Source organism: Protopterus annectens, chromosome 8.part0 (genome assembly GCF_019279795.1).
Source record: "Protopterus annectens isolate FY-2018-M chromosome 8.part0, PAN1.0, whole genome shotgun sequence".
NCBI classification, from domain to species: domain Eukaryota; kingdom Metazoa; phylum Chordata; order Ceratodontiformes; family Protopteridae; genus Protopterus; species Protopterus annectens.
Window position 1 is genome coordinate 152138862 of NC_056741.1, and position 14829 is coordinate 152153690.

At 41.1% G+C, this 14829-nt stretch overlaps 1 protein-coding gene across 1 annotated transcript in view; it reads right to left on the minus strand.

Moving 5' to 3' along the window:
• Positions 1–14829, minus strand: part of LOC122808680 (alpha-2-macroglobulin-like) — a 2380392-nt gene that overhangs the window by 1640092 nt on the left and 725471 nt on the right. The window contains exon 7 of the mRNA XM_044079659.1: positions 9320–9404. Coding sequence (XP_043935594.1) covers positions 9320–9404 — 85 coding nt within the window. The remainder of the gene's footprint in view (positions 1–9319; positions 9405–14829) is intronic.

Sequence of the window (14829 nt, forward strand, 5' to 3'; positions counted from 1 at the left end):
GTGGAACCACATTTTTCCCCCCTTCTGGCCTTTTGGGTAAGGCCTGGTAGGGAGGGAGAAAAGGACTCCCATGGGAGAAAGGGTGTTTCCATCCTGTTCGCACTTGGTTAGAGTCTCTTTAACCTTTGGCCCGAAGAAGGACGAGCCGTTAAAAGGGGCATTAATAAATGAGGACTTGAAGGTTCTGTGAAATTACATAAGCACATCCAGGAATGCCTCCATAAGGAAATTCCTGTACCTGCTGCCTTACTTGCTCCATCGGCCTCATAAGAGATAAGTCACATGGAGGAGTTTATCACAGAGTTTAAGGTGGAGAGCTGGGAGGACACCTTGTCTGAAACCCCCACAGCTAAAGAACCTTGGAGGGTATCTCCTAGTTCTTTCAGGAGATCCCTCTGAAGCCTAATGAAATGGGTCAGGTAATTCAGTGACCTAAGGGTAAAGGAAGCTGAAGAAAAAGTACAATTTCCGTATCTGTACATCATTCAAGACTCTTTGTTCGGCGGATGGACAGATGATGAAGTCTATGACAACTCCTTCTTGGTGGCTGCTGCCACCAATATAGCATCTACCAGACACCTTTACTGAGGAGCTCACTAACTAAGGATGCAATGATGAATTTATTTGGCCTCTGAGGAACAGGTTCCATTGAGTCCAGAGAGCCCCACAGCTTCCGACTGACTACGTTCATGAGCTGGTCGAAAGGCGGAGACACCCAAGAGGTGGAAGGACAAGACCCGATGGAACTGAGGAGGTCAGAGCGGTAGTCGGGCCCAAAGATCCCAGAGTAGGTCTTGGCACCAATGGTTCCGCTACAATCGGATCCAAGCACTTTGGCTCCGAAGTCCCAGACTGGGTCAGAGGGGGAATCGACAAAGGGGAAATGATGTTGATCGGCTCCCAGACCCTCTGGGTCAGAGTTGACAGTATACTGGCCAGCACCAGCATCCGTAAAAGTCTCCTGACCACCCGTTCCACATCATCATCCGACAGGCTTCTGGAGGATTGAGAGGATAGGGTCGGGGACCTTACTGGCTGAAGCAAAGGAGATCTCAAGACCAGGGAGACCAGTTACAAAACTGAGGAACAGCTCCGAAACTGGAACTCTGTCGGCCCCAAAATCACTGTGGGAGCCAAAGAGGGAGATCTCTCGGGCCAGAAGTCCTTCGGTTCCGAGGATGATTCTTTGGCCTATTTCTTTACTGGCTCCAAAGTTGGAGCAGTTGAAGAAGTTGTTTTTCTTGATTTATCCGATCTGGATGATGGAGATATGTGAGTAGTTTCTGAGGTACTCTGATTCTCTTCCAAAGCCTCAGAGAATGGAGTTTTTAATAAACCTCTCAGTATTAATTTGTTCCTTCTTTCCATCAGTACCCTAGAACTAAAGGCTTGACAGAAGGAACATGAATCTTGAAGGTGGACAGCACCTAAGCAATACACACAACTGGTGTGTCCATCAGTCAGTGACAATTTTTGATTGCATTTATCGCACTTATTGAAACCCGAAGGTTTCGTTTCTTTTGAGTCCTTTAACATAATACCAGGTTAAACACAAAACCAAACCACTAGAAGGAAAACACCCACACAAAGGCTATATTAACATATATATATATACACACACACACACACACACACACACACACATATATATATATATATATATATATATATATATACACACATGCATGCATGTATGTATGTGTGTGTCTGTGTTTTTTTGTTTGTTTTTTTTAAATGAAAAAAAATTAACACACACTCACTAACTCTAAGTAAATACCAACAGGAAACAGGAATCAGTTCTAATTAAAGACAAGCTGACTCCTGCTACAGTAGAGAAAATGGGAAAGGGAAAGCCCTCTAAGTTAAATGGGCCGAAGGGAGCCCTCTAACTTAAATGGACCACCTAAGGGAAAATAAGAGGAAAGTTATTCAAAGGTCTGTACAACAGGAAAAGAAATAACCCTCTAAGTTAAGCAGGCTGATGGTAGCCCTCTAACTTAAACGGACTACCAAAGAGTAAAACTCTCTAATTAAAACGAGTTTTAAGTAGGGATAGGGAAAAAGTTAGACAGGCCTAGCGGTAAAATGACAGCCACCAGAAAAAATACAACAGCAACAGTGAACACTCAAAACTACAAAACAACAAGTCCTAACACCAAGATTTTTAAAATACAACAGAAAAAATAATATTTTAATAGCTTTCTAATAATTTTTCTAAACCAATAACAAGAAAAAAATTCCACTTAGCCTACAGCCTGAATGGAAGCACCCAATCTTGTTTAATGGCAAACGAGATCCGAGTGAACTTCCCTGAGCATGATGGGATAGGGTATAGCCACGAGCAGGTGGAAGCTCTTCAGCTTTTGTATAGGCTTGGTTGGAACCAATTCTCAGTTCCGAACCAGCAATGAATGACGGCAAGATATGACAACATAACATGTTGTGTTAATGTTTATTTCTCCTTCTGTCTCATCTGCATTTGCTTGTTTTATATAAAATGGATCTCAGAAGCAACCTCACTTCAGTAGAATTTGTAAAACACCTTAAAACTTTATAAACTCTGAAGTAACATATTTTATTCATAAATAGTTTGGACACTTCAGACACCTGTTTAACATGTGACAGCCTAATAGCCAGTTCTGCTAGCTTAAAAAAGTCCAACCTTCCCATATAAGGTAAGCCAGTGAACATTAAAAATGAGAGCCACACTGAAATGGTGGAAAAATATGAAGTTTTTATTGCAAATGTAGGAAAAAGTAACATTTTACTTATATTTTCTTGTTAATATGTTAATGAATATGATAGCCTAAACTGGGTAGTTTGCATGTCTTGTACAGATCAGGAATGCATAAGGTTGTTTTTTCCTGCATGTGACCTTTGTGGTCATCATAGGTTCATAGGTTTGTACTAGGCTATCGGTCCTAGCATCTATACAAGCCTAGCCATAACAATTCCCTGGATATTTCTTCCCACAAAATTTACTTCCCTGGACCCCTATCTAGCAGGGCAACTGACATGATCCCCGGGGTGAAGTTCCTATTTCCCATCCAATCGTCAAGGTTCCTTTTGAAGAGGGCCAAGGAGGCATGCTGCTTGACATGTATGGGCAGTCTATTCCAGAGTTTGGGGGGTCTCTGGGTCATGAACCTATCCCTCCAGCATGTTTTGTTCATTGAAAGGTTTAGATCCCTGGAGCATGTGGCTCTGAGAGATTGGGATTTCTTTACATGGAGCATGTCCAGCAGCTCAGGGTCTGACATGGCCTTGTATGTTAAGCAGAGATTGCCTCTGAGTAGACGATATGCCACAGAATATAGCTGGAGTTTTTTTTAGACGGTCAGCATAGGGCATCTGCTTTAGGCCTGTGATTTTTTAGTGAGGTATTTTTGCGGCCTTTCCAGCTGTTGCAGATGTCTTGTGAGGTACATACCAAACGGGGCGTTGTACCCTATATAATGGGTCTAATGAGGGATGACTACAGTGGGACAATGACCTCCTTTTTTCTGGATGAAAAGCCCTTAGTGATGAGGTGTGCCACATAAAAGGATTTCCTGACTGTTATGGCGATGTGGTCATTGAAGGTGAGACCACTGTCCACCTGTGCCCCTAAGTCTCTCATCACACTTTCGGTGTTTAGTGTACTGCCACCTATGTGGTAATTCATGGGTACATGGTTTTTCCCAAAGGGGATGACTATACATTTCTTGGCATTAAGTTTGAGCCCATGGCTCTGGCACCAAGCATCTGTTTCTGTAAGGCCCTTTTGTACAGTATCCACATCATTTTGGGATTCAGTAATGGCTCCCAGTTTGCAGTCATCTGCAAACTTTCTTAGCCAGATTCCCTTAGTGTTGGCCTGTACTTCAGAAAAGTAGATGCTAAACAAGAGTGGTCCCTGGACTGAAGCCTGAGGTACTCCACTTGTCACTTGCCTAGAGCTGGATTTGGAGTCAGCTACTTTTACAGTCTAGGTTCTGTCAGTAAGCCAGTTGGCAGCCCATCGAGTGACGTAGGGATTTATGCCCAGCTTAGTAAGTTTATCTATGATTCCAGAGTGGGGGATGGTGTCGAAGGCCTTGGCCATGTCCAGATAGGCTGTGTAGACCTCCTTATCCTTGTCCACAGCTCTGGAGACTGATTCAAAGAAGTCAATCAGGTTCAGGAGACAAGATCGGCCCTTCACGAACCCAAACTGGGTGGAGTCCAGTTTTTCAAGGTTGTCAATGTCTTTGTTTATAAGTTCCATGATAATGCATTCCATGCCCTTGCAGATCAGGCTCATCAGACTGATGGGACGGTAGTTCCTGGGATCCAAGTTGGATCCCCCCTTGCGGACTGGGATAACTGTAGCTGTGCGCCACTCAGTGGGCACAAAGTCCGAGGTGAGGCTATGATTAAACATGACACTTAGGTGAGGTGCCAGTTCATTTTGTAGTTCATGTAGTACACAGCCCGGGATGTCATCTGGTCCCATGGATGCTGTATTCTTAGCTTTGGAGAGTGTTTTTTTCTACCTGTGTGGCCATGATTACTGGAATTTGGCAATCTTTTGGTACTGAGATGGGCCCTTTAGGGGATGAGAGGGGGGTGAAGTTGGCACTAAATCGATCTGCCAAGATATTGGCAATATCCTTGGGATCAGTATATTTAATTCCATTCTGTTGTAGCTCAGAGCAGATCTGAGCATTGCCATTTACATTCTTGACATAACTATAGAATGCCTTGTGTTTGTCTTTGGAATCTTTGGCAATTTTATTTTCATAACTAGCTTTGGAGGATTTTTATGAAGGATCTCAGCTTCTTACTGAGGCTGGTAAGGGAGTTTTTTGCATCCTGGGATTTTCCTCTTTTCTGCAACAGTTTCTTCCTTCTGTGGTATAGTTTGTTTATGGCAGGGGATCACCAGATTGGCTTCCTTTTTTTGGAGGAGAGCGTCTTGGTTCTATTTGGGAAGGCATGATTCATGCATGAGTGGATGCGCCCGTACAGTGCCTTAGTGTAGGATTCAGCAGTCGAACTTTCAGATCCCGTCCGAATGGGTGTCATGAAGTTTGTCGCTTCTGACTTGAGTATCATGAAGTTGGCTTTGGAGAAGTTTTTTACAAAGGTTTCCTTACTGGGGGGTGGGGGTGGGATGTGGATGTCAATGGTGATTTGCTTATGGTCAGAACTGAACAATGAGGGGGTGACCACTGGTGTGGAGCATCTATCTCCCATGCTGGTAATGACCAGGTCTAGGATATTGGAGCCCCTGGTGGCACAATGGATTAGTTGATCCAGGGTGTTGGAATTTACGAATTCCAAGAACCGTTGGGAAAAGGTGTTGGTACCTGAGTAGTTTTCCCAGTTAATGGCAGGGTAGTTGAAATCACCCAATATTAGGGTGTTGGGTTGTATCTTAATATTTTCCAGTATGTTTAGAAAGGTGTAGTGGGAATCTTGGGGCATGGTGGGGGATCTATAGCAAGCTACAATTTGGATTGCAGTCTTACCTAGTGTTAGTTGCACCTGGAGAATTTCAGATGCATTGTGTTGGGCAACTAGCCTAAAGGTGTGAATATCCTTGGTGAATCTGGATACTCCTCTACCTTTAGTGTTTTGGTCTTGATTTGGTGGCCGAAAAGTGTAGTAAGAGTTGTAGCCTGGTATTGCAGGGGTGCTCTCTGGAGCCTTGAACCAGGTCTCAGTTACTGCACAAATATCGATGTTCTCCATTTTTAGGAGTGCCTCGAAAGAGTGCATTTTGAGGTTTAGACTTCTAGCATTGAGTAGCATTACCTTCTTCTACGTTATTAACTTTTTTCTGGTGGTGTCAGGGGCTATTTGAAGTTTTTATAGAAGCAGAATCCTAGCAGGAAGTTCACAGTAGTCGAATTTATTACATTTCTTTGCCTGGGTGGTCACAATAATATTAATTCATTACCTCTTACAAAAATGCTGTGCGTATTTGATTTTACTACTGAATGTTACTTTAGTAATTTGCTGTGTTTATTTTATTGCAGCTAATATAATATTATGCCCAATGACTGCTTGCTGCTTTCTCAACTCTCATGCCATAAAGTGTGTATTGTTGTAAGTGTTATAAGCCTGTATAGTGGCTGGAAAGGGTCTATACATCATTTCACTTACCTGGTTAACAAACAAACAGATAAATACACTCTAATCAGGCATTTATGTGGAAAATTTATACAAGAGCTAGTTTTCAAGTGTGGACCAGGCTGATACCCTTTCTAAAATCTGCCAGGAATAATGATGCAAGACCCCACAGTCCTTCCATCCATCCATGAATGCAGAAAAGAAGGGAATGAATGTGATGCAGTAGTGGCTCTTTGCCACTATACTTTAAAGTATCTCCAACAAGACATTTTAAGAGTACATGGTCATATAGTTTCTCCAAGTCCATAAAAGGGACAAACTTCTATGGCCACGTCAAACTTGTGTAAGGACAAAAAGTTGAACCACTCTTGCACATGCACAATGGAATCCACATTACTCCTCCTGTGTCAGAACCTTGACTATTGGATGGAGTCTTCCTTTCCAGCACTCTGGCATAGGCTTTCCAAGAGACAGAGTGCAACTTTTTGAACACCTCCAATTTGCCAGTATAAAAGTATACTTCACATCTTCCATGCAACACTGAAAATGTATGTTGATTCTGACATGCCAGCAACAGTTGGAATTTTCACCAGTTCCTGCCAGATGCTATTCACACCAACAGCCTTGCTACTGTAGAACTGCTTAACTGTCACAGTGACCTTATCTACAGCTATAAGCCCCTGACCTCACCAACTGTTTTTAGCAGCACTTCCTCATACTAGAGTACATCTGCCAGATTAAGGTTACCGAGTTACACAAAATGCTCCTATTACTTCCAAGCAGTGTTCATTTCAGGTCAGCATTTCTTCACCCTTGCAGGGAATGACAAAGGCAATATCACCCATCACAGCCTGCTGGATGGCTGGTGAGAATCTCTTTTAGGCCATCCACAAGTCATTCTTCAGAGTCTTACCAAGCACTTCCTCACATAGGACTTTGCTTCAGTGACTGCCACAGGAGCTGCCTTCACTGCACTGAAGATCTTTTTCTTTAACTTAAAATAAATAAATAAATAACAGTTTCTCTCACTGCTAGTGTCCTCCAAATGGTCCAAGGGTTATCACCATGACAAGCATCAATCATCTTTTGGCTGCAGTTCTTTGCTGATGTCTGAGCTGCAGAAGTCTTCAAAGGGTCCATTTGGACCTAATATTTTTTGACCCTTCCAGCACATGGAGAGGCTGTCCCATAAATGGAAGCTGAACTCCTCTCACACAAATCAATTTGTTAGGAATTCCAAGGAAATCTTCACTATATGTTTCGTGTTTCCAGGTTTGTTCAACTACCACTCCACCCACCTGATCCAAGTGACCACAAAGTTGCAATCAACTGACATGGCAGAAGGTCCGATGACATTACAACGTCATTGATTGATCCTTTACCAGAGATGCTCTAATACAAAACTACACTTAATGGACGGCTTTCTGTCTGAACAAAGTGTTCATTATGTGCAGTACATGACTAGTACAAGTCTGGCAGCAATTTCCTACTCAGGCTCATATCAGGCAAGCTGTTCCTTCTAATCATATCCATTCAGATGTCTACCTTAGTCTCCAAGTCAGTGCTGAAGTTTACTAACAAGACTGTACAGTCAGTACTAAAGCCACACTATCCAAGAAGGCTGAATACTCCAAACAGCTGTTATGTAAATCTACTGTGTTGACCATGTCATCTGACAGAGCAAATTCCAACTTTAAAGCATCCATCCAGGTTCTTGTTAGAGTCTTGTTAGTATCCCTTACACCTGGCAAGGGTCTCCCATAAGGGGCAGCTCGACAACAGGGGAAGAACCGGCACCATTTGAAAAGTCTGGGTCCAGAACCAATGCTATGTAAATAGATAGGACAAGCTATACCTATCCAGTCCTTTTAGGACTATTACATGAGCTCTTCTGGCTTCTGCTGTAGCAGTAAGATGAAGCTATGTTCCAAGAAGCAGTGTTCACTGCCAAAAGTCCAGACCAACTTAATCTGTCTTGCTTTTGCATTCTACTAAACTAGGATTGCACAAAACCTACATTTGGCAGCTGATGAGCCCAAATGGCACCGACTTTTTTAGAATGAGTTTTGTTAGGCTGTGAAGGCTCACAGTGAAACACTAAAGGGACTCAATGGAGAAGATAGGAGAGAGATAACAGGCTTTGTGAAATTTGGTATAAGTGCCATTTCACAAGTACAAATGTATAAGGCAGCAATGTTGAAAAATATATGGCTGTAAAAGGTACAAACAGCAACAAAATCAATGCACTAAGGTGCGCAGGAAAGGAAGGAAGGATCAATCAATTGTAGTGCTGCTAAGATGTAATTCCAAAAAAACAATATAACGCATTTACACATAAAAAGCACAGGGGATTATCTAATAGAGGATGTAACAAAATGAGAAAGAGATCTTGGGGCACTTGTATTGAATTATCTAAAGGATAGCAATAAGTGTGCACAAGTAATAACTACATCTGGGGGTTACTAGCATATGTAAGAGATCTGCAGGAAAAAAAAGAAAATGATTTTTCCTCTGTACAGACAGCAAATCCACAATTATAATGGTTTGTACAGTCCTGGAAACCTTAAAGAAGGCAGATAATGTGAGTAGTCCAGGTAAGGGGATAAATGGTATGGAACTTACATTACAACAGAATATCCAAGAACAAACAAAAACATGCATCTATAGAAGGGAAAGTCAACTCATACCAGGAACGTTCAAGTATGCAAAGAGAATTTATAAAGCCCAGAAAGATAAGACCTTTTAAAAAAAGAAGAAAAGATATACACTAATAAAATGGCATTATTTGACAATGGTGGGATGGGTGTTGTTGAAGGTCAAATTATAAGGTACTCTTTTCAGATATGTTGTGGCTATATGCCTTGCTAATGAACTTAACAAATCACAAGAAAAGGTTAAAAATGCATATGCAGAATTAAGCCCATTCTTGATGTGGCAGGAAGAATCATCTGATAAGAATCATATCTTATGCATTAGACAAATAAACAGGTACAACACAGAGAATTGCACAGTCCCTGCCTAGAATCACAAAAGTCAAAGGATGCCTACCTACCTACCTACCTACAAACAAACGTATGTTTCTGTGAAATCAAAGCAATAATCATCTATCAAAATGAAACATGGTTCAGATGATTGAAATTATGTGACTATTTTTCATGATTAGCAAAAACACTAACCCCCTTTCTACAACATCATATATGTAAAACAATGCTTTTGTACTTGCCTGGCACACATGGTCACTGTAAATTCTTTGTCCATGACACTGATAGCACGAGGAAGTTTGAGCTGAACTTCATGCTTGGGTAATACTGAAATAATAAATGAAATGTGACATATTGTTAGCACAGCAGGACTGTAGTTAGTTACATATTCTTTTGGATAATAAGTGAACTGATCCAGATGTACTATTTCCAATCGTAACCTTGAGATAAAAATATAAGAATAACATTTTTGTATGTTAATCTGTGCAACTTTATCTTAAAAAGAAATAAAATATTATATTTGAAAAAATAATAAATATGAACGGTGTATCAGAATGCAGTGTGGCACAACAGTAAAATGGTTATCATTGCTGCCTTATAGTCCCTGGTTTACTGGTTTGACTTCTGGCTGGGATGCTTTCTGTGTAGATTCTACATATTCTTCATATGTATGTACACACACAAACACACACACACACACACACACATATATATATATATTTTTTTTTTTTTGGTAGGTGACCTAGTTTTCCTGCAAAATCCCAAATACATACTAGCAGGTGAACTAGAAATCTTCTAAACTACCTAGTCTGTACTGTCTGACTGTATGTTTCTTAGGATGGACTGGTTTCCCACTCAGCAATGATTCACTAACTTGCACCTAAAGCCTGTGTCCATTTTGAGAGATGGAAACCTGACTACAATCCAGGTGGTCAAGCTTTGACTAGCAGCCCTGAAACTGAAGCTACCGGACAGGATGGGAGAGGAATGAAAGGGCTTTGCCCGCTTGCCACTCCTGGGAGAGGGAAGGGAGGCATTCAAGGATAGTGTGATTCCGCCAGTGGAGAATGGGAAATTACCTCTCACACTTTGCAGAAGGTGGGCAGAGTTGCTTGTTGGCAATTTGTTGTGGAAGTGATGGATAACTAGAGGAGACAGCCTGGTGTGCATCCCTTTTCTTCAGTATCCAAAGGTATGCAAGGAATGTAGGGTCATAATTAAAAACACAAATCACTAATATCTAACTTAATGATAACCCTGCTTGATCAGACAGTGATGGGAAGAAGTGGGCCTATAGACAGAGAGAGAGAGAGAGTCTGATTGTTAACAAACAGCAGAAGGCAAAAAAAAAAAAACTCTACTACATCCATGAGTTCTGAGATAGACTCTAGGCACTCCACAACCCTGAAGTGGATAAAAGACATACTGAAAAAAATGAATGAGTATCAGAACACATTCAAAAAATTTCATAATATAAAAATGAGATGAATGGTGCTCCTTTTTAAAAAGGTTGTTAACAGTAACATGATGATTTTTTTTCATTAAAATATCTAAGTGGCTTTTTAAATGTAAATAGTAAACACTGCAAAGTAAGATGTTACACAGTTTATGTTCCATAGCTTTGTTCTCAGTTAAAAAGTTTTTTTTATCTATGTGATATAGACAGACAGAGGTCCTTGTTCAGCTACCGAAAAGAAATATTTGCAAATGGCTAAATATCAAATGTAAAACATCGAAATGTAACATTACCAAATGCGTATAACTTCAAAAAATCATTCATCAAATAGCCATAGCTGGCCAACAACCAGGAAGTAACGCGATGCTTAAGGTGAGTGAAGGAAACCTATTAAATTTTCCCTTTAACCCACTGTAGTGCAATCTCAGATTTGGTATATATAGTTGGGGGGGGTGGGGGTGTGTGTGCAGCAAAGCCCCCCAACTTAGTGGTTGTAGTCGTGATATTGGCCAACAATGGCCACCAGCCCTTGTCTCTATCAAAAACTGGAGAACTCTCCTCTGATAAATACTTAAAATAAGTTATATTTCTAGTAGCCCTTATAGCCTTATTCAATGCAAATCATTTCAATAATGTCACTTCCTGCCTACTGGTATTTTTCACACAACTAAAAAGGCCCTGCTTATCCATTTTTGCAGTCGCCTTTCCATATCCGTAATTGCCTCTCAATGTTGTTGTTGCCATTTTCTTGCCACACTGTAGGATCCTGTAAATGCTCAATCTTATTTTTCCTTTCCTTGCACTGTCACACTAAACTATAACTGTGTCTTGCACCTATAGGATTCATCTGTCCTTCACATTTCTCCCTCACTTCCTTCGCATAGCATCCCACAACTAACCCTACAGTCTAACTCCTTTGGTTCCACTAAGCCTCCAGATATGTCCCGAATAAACCTGATATTCTTTAAGAGTCTGTTCCTACACAGTTGCAAATTCTTGCTGTAATTTCCATGTTTTTCTTCTTCTTTTTTTTTTTTTTTTATCATTTCTGCTTCTCTTGTAAACCATACCACAGCAAGATTGCCAGTACGGACCTCATATTTACATTTTCCACCACTACTCTGACTGAAGAATCATATTTCAGCGAAGACATTACCTGAACCACAAAACTCCCAATAACTGAAATAACCAAATCTAAAATTCTTCATCTTACAGAAATCAAATCCACTCTGGTTTTACAAAGCTCTGGAAGTGAAAGGACTAGTTTTGATAAAAAAAAAAGTTATGTACTCACCATAACGCTACATCTGTCGTGTCCATTTTCATTTCTACCTCACTGATGAGTTCAGATCTGATCCCTCGGATCAGACTCAGCCTCTATACAAGATCATGACAATCTTGAACTCTCGAGCTTCACCCTTACATAGAATGTACCACCCATCACTACCTCAGATCTTGTTTGCAGCCCATAGAAAGAAATAGCTCATGTAATTTTATGGAAAGCTTAAGAAGTGGTACAATAGTGGAAGGAAGGAAAAAGCCGTATGTGGAACCATTAATGTAGCAGGAATACCTTACAGAAGAGTTGTTCTATCGACCCGTTGATCCAGAATATAATGGAAGGAGATTGGTGGAAAGGAAAATGAGGCGGAAATGAAAATGGAAAACACAGATGGAACATTATGGTGAGTACATAACTTTTTTATCTGATGTTGTCAATTTTCATTTCGGCCTCACTGATGGAGCAGAGTCTCCAGCTATAGCATACCTGGGTGGCTTCGAGGAAGAATATTCCTGAGCACCATTGACCCAAATGATGCCCTACCCGTAGAGACTAAGTCCAGTTTGTAATGAGATGTGAAGGTATAAGGAGAAGCCCAAGCTGCTGGCACACAAATGTCATCCAAGGAGGCTCTTGAATGAAAAGCTGAGGAAGCTGCTAATGATCTTGTAGAGTGGGCACATACTTGCTTTGTGAGAGGCAAGATTAATATATTATAAACAAAGAAAATACAGTTAGTTAGCCACTTGGAAAGAAAACCTTTAGACACTGATTTACCCAACTTTCTTTCAGCTAACGAGACAAACTGGTCTGAATTTCTGAAGTGTTTTGTTCTGTGCAAATAAAAACACAACTGTCTGTGAAAATCTAGTGAATGTAACAAATATTCTCCTTTATTGTATAATTAGGGAAGAAAACTGGTAGGTTGAGAGATTGGTTAATGTTGGAGTCTGAAACCACTTTGAGCAAAAACAGAAAATATTCCTGAGTTGACCACCACGGAGCTAGAAGATAGCGTTGAAACCTTAATGTTGAAAATTTAAAACTTTAGGCTTTATTTAAACATAAAATTTCATTGAAAACCAAAGGGTAAAAAGAAGAAAAGCACTTTCAACCTATTCAGGCCTTTTTTCAGTTCAGTAAATCTTTTAGGTTTGTGCTGAATGTTTTCAACATCTATGTACCTATCAGGAACATTTATTTTGGACACGCCTTCAGTAGCTTCAATTCATTAAACACTTAAAGAGCAAGCCTTCCTCAGATAATCAACTAATGGTTATACGCCTATTTTTAACACAGGTTTAAGGGGAACTACAGCATTTAACCCTGGATACTTGTGTGCTTTAAGGTTAGTGATCCATTTTATTTCTCGGGTTTCTGTTAGATTCTTCACATCTCCTCCTCTGGGACTTGGTATAATTATATCCACAGCTTGGAAGTAGAAAGAATGTGTAGGAAAATATTGAGCAAAAGGGATGCATTGGTTCACAATGTAACTCTATCTTTGTGAAAAATTAAGTATGGAGGATTCACTGACGAGGCTTGAAATTCTGTAATTCTTCTGGCAGAGGTGATGGCTACCAAAAACAGCGTCTTCCAAGAAAGGAGCTTCAAATTGCAAGTACTTACAGGTTCAGTAGGAGAAAGGAATAAGGCTTACAGTTCTAGGGTTAAATCCCACAGTGGAGTAGGATTTCTAACTGGGGGTCTCGAGAGGTACTACACATTCTGAAGATCTATCGAGCACATCCAAGCATCTTTTTCCAGAAAAGGAAGTATGGGCTAAATCGTGACCATCCGGAACTTTGTTTTTTTGAACAAAGTTGTTCAGGCTGCTCAGATCCAAAATTGGTCTCCAGTTCGTTGTCTTTTTTGGCCCTAAAAAGAATCTTGAGTAAGTTTCAGATCCTTTCTGGTCTGAGGGAACCTCTTGGATAACTCTTTTGATTAACGGCTTTTGTATCTGAATTGCTGCTTGTTCCCTTCGACTGGCTGGTATATTGGGTAGTTTTTTGAAATTTAAGGGATATGGAAAACATGGAATTATATATCCTCTGGATATGATCCTCTGCACCTAACTTTTCTAGCCAGACTCTCTGGTGTAGTGGTATGCAGCCCTGGATTGCCTCCAGAGGGGGACAATTGGCTGGAAGGGTTTGCCAAAGAAAGGTTACTGATGTTGCGGGTCTCCTTTGCTGGAAGGGTGGCGTCTGTCATTTGAACTTCTCTGCCTCTGTGGGAAGTACCGCCATGTGTGCTTTGGAAATTTCCTTGTCATTTTCTGAACCATATCTTTCCACCCCCTCAATGATTCCACTAAAAGGATCTTTGGGGGGGGGGGGTGGAAAAACGTACTTCCAAGGCAGAAAGGGTCTTTCTGTCTTTTTCACACCTGGAAAGAATTACTCTTACTTTGGGCCAAGAAGAGAGGGAACACTGATGAATGTAGACTTAAAAGGCTCTACAAAATCACATAGATGCATCCATGTGTGTCTCCTAATGGCTATGCCTGAACCGACTGCTCTTGAGTTTCCTTCTGCCACATTGGAAATAAGACTCATAGAGGAATTGGATATGGATTGTAGGGTTACCAGCTGAGAAGTGATGGAATATTTCACATCTTCAGACACAGATCCTGTGAGGGTACCTGAAAGCTCCTAGATCAGATCCCGCTGAAGCCTAGTAAAGTGTGCCAAGTAGTTCAGGGACCTCAAGGCAAAGGTTGCTGAAGGACAGACATGCTTCCCAAACCTGTCCATCACTCACAACTCATTGCCAGGGGGATGGACAGAGGTACTCTCATCAGTGCGTTCCTTTTTGGTTGCTGACACCACAACCATGTCATCAACCGGTGGACCTTTGGACCACAAGGGCTTGGTTTCTGGTGGGGACATCTTCTTATCTGTTTTTTTTTGGAATGGCCTCAGTAGTGTCAGGTTCTTTCCAGGTCCACTGCGAGACAAATTTCAGGAGCTTGTCAGTGGGCAGGACCACAGAGGAAGTAGATCGGCCAG